Here is a 2437-nt window from a genome sequence, read left to right on the forward strand (position 1 = left end):
GCCACTTTGCCCATAGCCCACTAGCCACCGCCCATAGCCCACTAGCCAACGACTTCCACCATCCACCGGCCCTACCGTCGCCACCGCCACTTTCGCCACTTTTGCCGCCGCATGATCGCCACCGGTCGCTACCCCCATGGCTGGTAGGCTGTGGGCGGCAATCCTGCGGTGGCGGTTGGCGGCAACGGTCAACGGTCGTGCGACAGTAGTGCGATGATCGCACGATGGTCGTGCGGCAGTCTTGCGGCGGTCGGCGGCGACGGTTGGCAATGGTGCGGCGGTGGTGCGGCGGTGGTGCGATGGTCACGTGATGGTCATGCGGCGGTCGTGCGATGGTCATGCGATGGTCGTGCGGCGGTGCAGTCCATGAGTAAAAAAAAAAAATAAATATAAAAATTTATAATTTTTACCAAACGCGTTTTTATTCTTATCTATTCCAAAAATAAAAATTTCGCATAATTACCAAATACCTTATTTTGCTTAGAAATTGTTCCTGGAGTAAAAATAGAAAAAAACTATTTATGAAAAGAAATAGTTCCCTATAATAGAAATGTTGCCATGCGCACCCTTAGAGGTCCCGATACCCGCAAGATATTTGCAAATTACCTCTACAATGGCCTGATTAGTGCAGGGATCGCTGTCTTTACAGACGATATTGATCTTGATATTAGAGAAAATATCACCGATGCATTGGTTCAATTCATAAAGCAGTCTAAGATATCAATACCTATTCTCTCGCAGAATTATGCATCCAATAAATATCGTCTCATGGAGCTGGCCCAAAGGGTGGAATGCCAAGAAGCAGGCGCTCAAATGATCATGCCCATTTTCTATGATGTTAGCCCCGCTGATTTAAAATACCGACGTGGATGTGTGGGGGAGGCCTTCAGTAAACATGAGGACCGTGTTGACCGTAAGGACACCAATAAATGGAAGCAGGCTCTCGAAAAGATTGCTGAGATGAAGGGCATGATCTGGGAAATACAAACATAGGGTAATCAACTTTTTACTGTCCTTTTAATGTAATTCGCTTTAGCTCTACGAGAATTTGGCGAAGCAATGTTGTCGAAATCATTAATTGGATAGCACTAGAATTGATACTGAGGTAAGTGTACTTTCCGTGCCCTTCTTGTTGCCCACTGCATCGTCCGTGTTGGTCAATATTTGGTACGGTTTAACTGGATTATTTCCTTTGTAATTTTCATAAACTGTTGTTCGTTATTTTTTAATCTCATCACGACTCCTTATTTTCATCATCACGTTTGGCAGTTATGGTGCACTCACAGGGAAAGTTGTTTCAGATATTTTAAAGCGGTTGAAGAAGAATGATTTATATGTGACTGCATGTTTAGTGGGCATGGAACCCCACGTGTGGGAGGTTATGAAAAAGCTTGGTGTCGTCTATGACAATGACCAAGTAATCGCAGTACATGACAAAGATGTACGTGTGCTTGGGATACGGGGCTTGCCAGGGATTGGCAAGACTACCCTTGCAAAGGTTGTGTAGAACCAAATCCATCGTCTCTTTCAACGTCGTAGCTTTCTTTCTAATATTCGAGAAAATGTTGCATTCGATAGACTCATCATGGGCCTACGAGAAAAGTTTATATCAAACCTCCAATGGAAAGAACCAAGAAGGCTAAGTACTTGTGACGGAGGTGCCAAAGTCATAGCAAATTCATTTAACGAAATGAAAGTTTTCATTCTCCCAGACGATATGGATCATTTTCACCGGATCAAGCATTTAGCTGGGGAACTCAATTGGTTTGGCCCAGGAAGCAGGATTCTCATGCCAGTTGGAGATATTAATGTTCTCGATGGTTATGGAAATGGAGTCTGGGTCGATGTCGGTAACTTAAAAAGTAGCAAGAACTAGGCATTTCCCCTACCTTGTCTTGTGTTGCAACTAGTGGCAAATGGGTAATCGCTGTCTCATGTCTGTTCTAAACAATACACCTATCCCGATTCCGTATTATGCAGCTTCCATTTCCATCAAAAACTGTTGTGCTTCCTTATCTACTCTGCTCAACCTCTCTTATTCAGCTCATTATGCGACAGCCATATGAAGTTAGCGCTTCCATGCTTCTGTTCTGTGTGATCATTTTCTTTCTCTTGCTTTCTTCTTTGCTACTGAGAATGGTGATCCGTTGGTGATTTTTCCTGAGGAAGCCTTCAAGGTGTAACTGGAACTAGAATGCATCATAGGGTCATCTTGTCATCTTAAACTTCTGCTCTAATGAGGACAGTACACGTGGACCATAACTAGATATGAAGAAAGTGAAAGAACATGGAACTCTTCTTGTAGGAGAAAGGAAATGCTCGGTGCTTTCAGTTTATCCTTTACAATATGTTGTTCGATATGGATTTCAAGTGCGGATATTCATCGGGTCATGAGAAATATTGGAGAATCTTATATATTACTTTTGTCTGCTGTTAA

At 43.4% G+C, this 2437-nt stretch overlaps 1 protein-coding gene across 1 annotated transcript; it reads left to right on the plus strand.

Annotated features, from left to right (window-relative positions):
- The first annotated feature begins 558 nt into the window (after positions 1-558).
- On the plus strand, positions 559-993 carry LOC120292077 (toll/interleukin-1 receptor-like protein). Its single transcript, XM_039309954.1, has one exon. It carries the CDS (start codon positions 559-561, stop codon positions 991-993), a length of 435 nt encoding a protein of 144 aa, XP_039165888.1.
- Positions 994-2437: the final 1444 nt, after the last annotated feature.

The sequence above is a fragment of the Eucalyptus grandis genome, chromosome 3, assembly GCF_016545825.1.
Source record: "Eucalyptus grandis isolate ANBG69807.140 chromosome 3, ASM1654582v1, whole genome shotgun sequence".
Taxonomy (NCBI): Eukaryota; Viridiplantae; Streptophyta; class Magnoliopsida; order Myrtales; family Myrtaceae; genus Eucalyptus; species Eucalyptus grandis.

Excerpts from the sequence above, each read along its gene's own strand:
- LOC120292077 (XM_039309954.1), top strand. The coding sequence starts at position 559 with ATGCGCACCCTTAGAGGTCCCGATACCCGCAAGATATTTGCAAATTAC.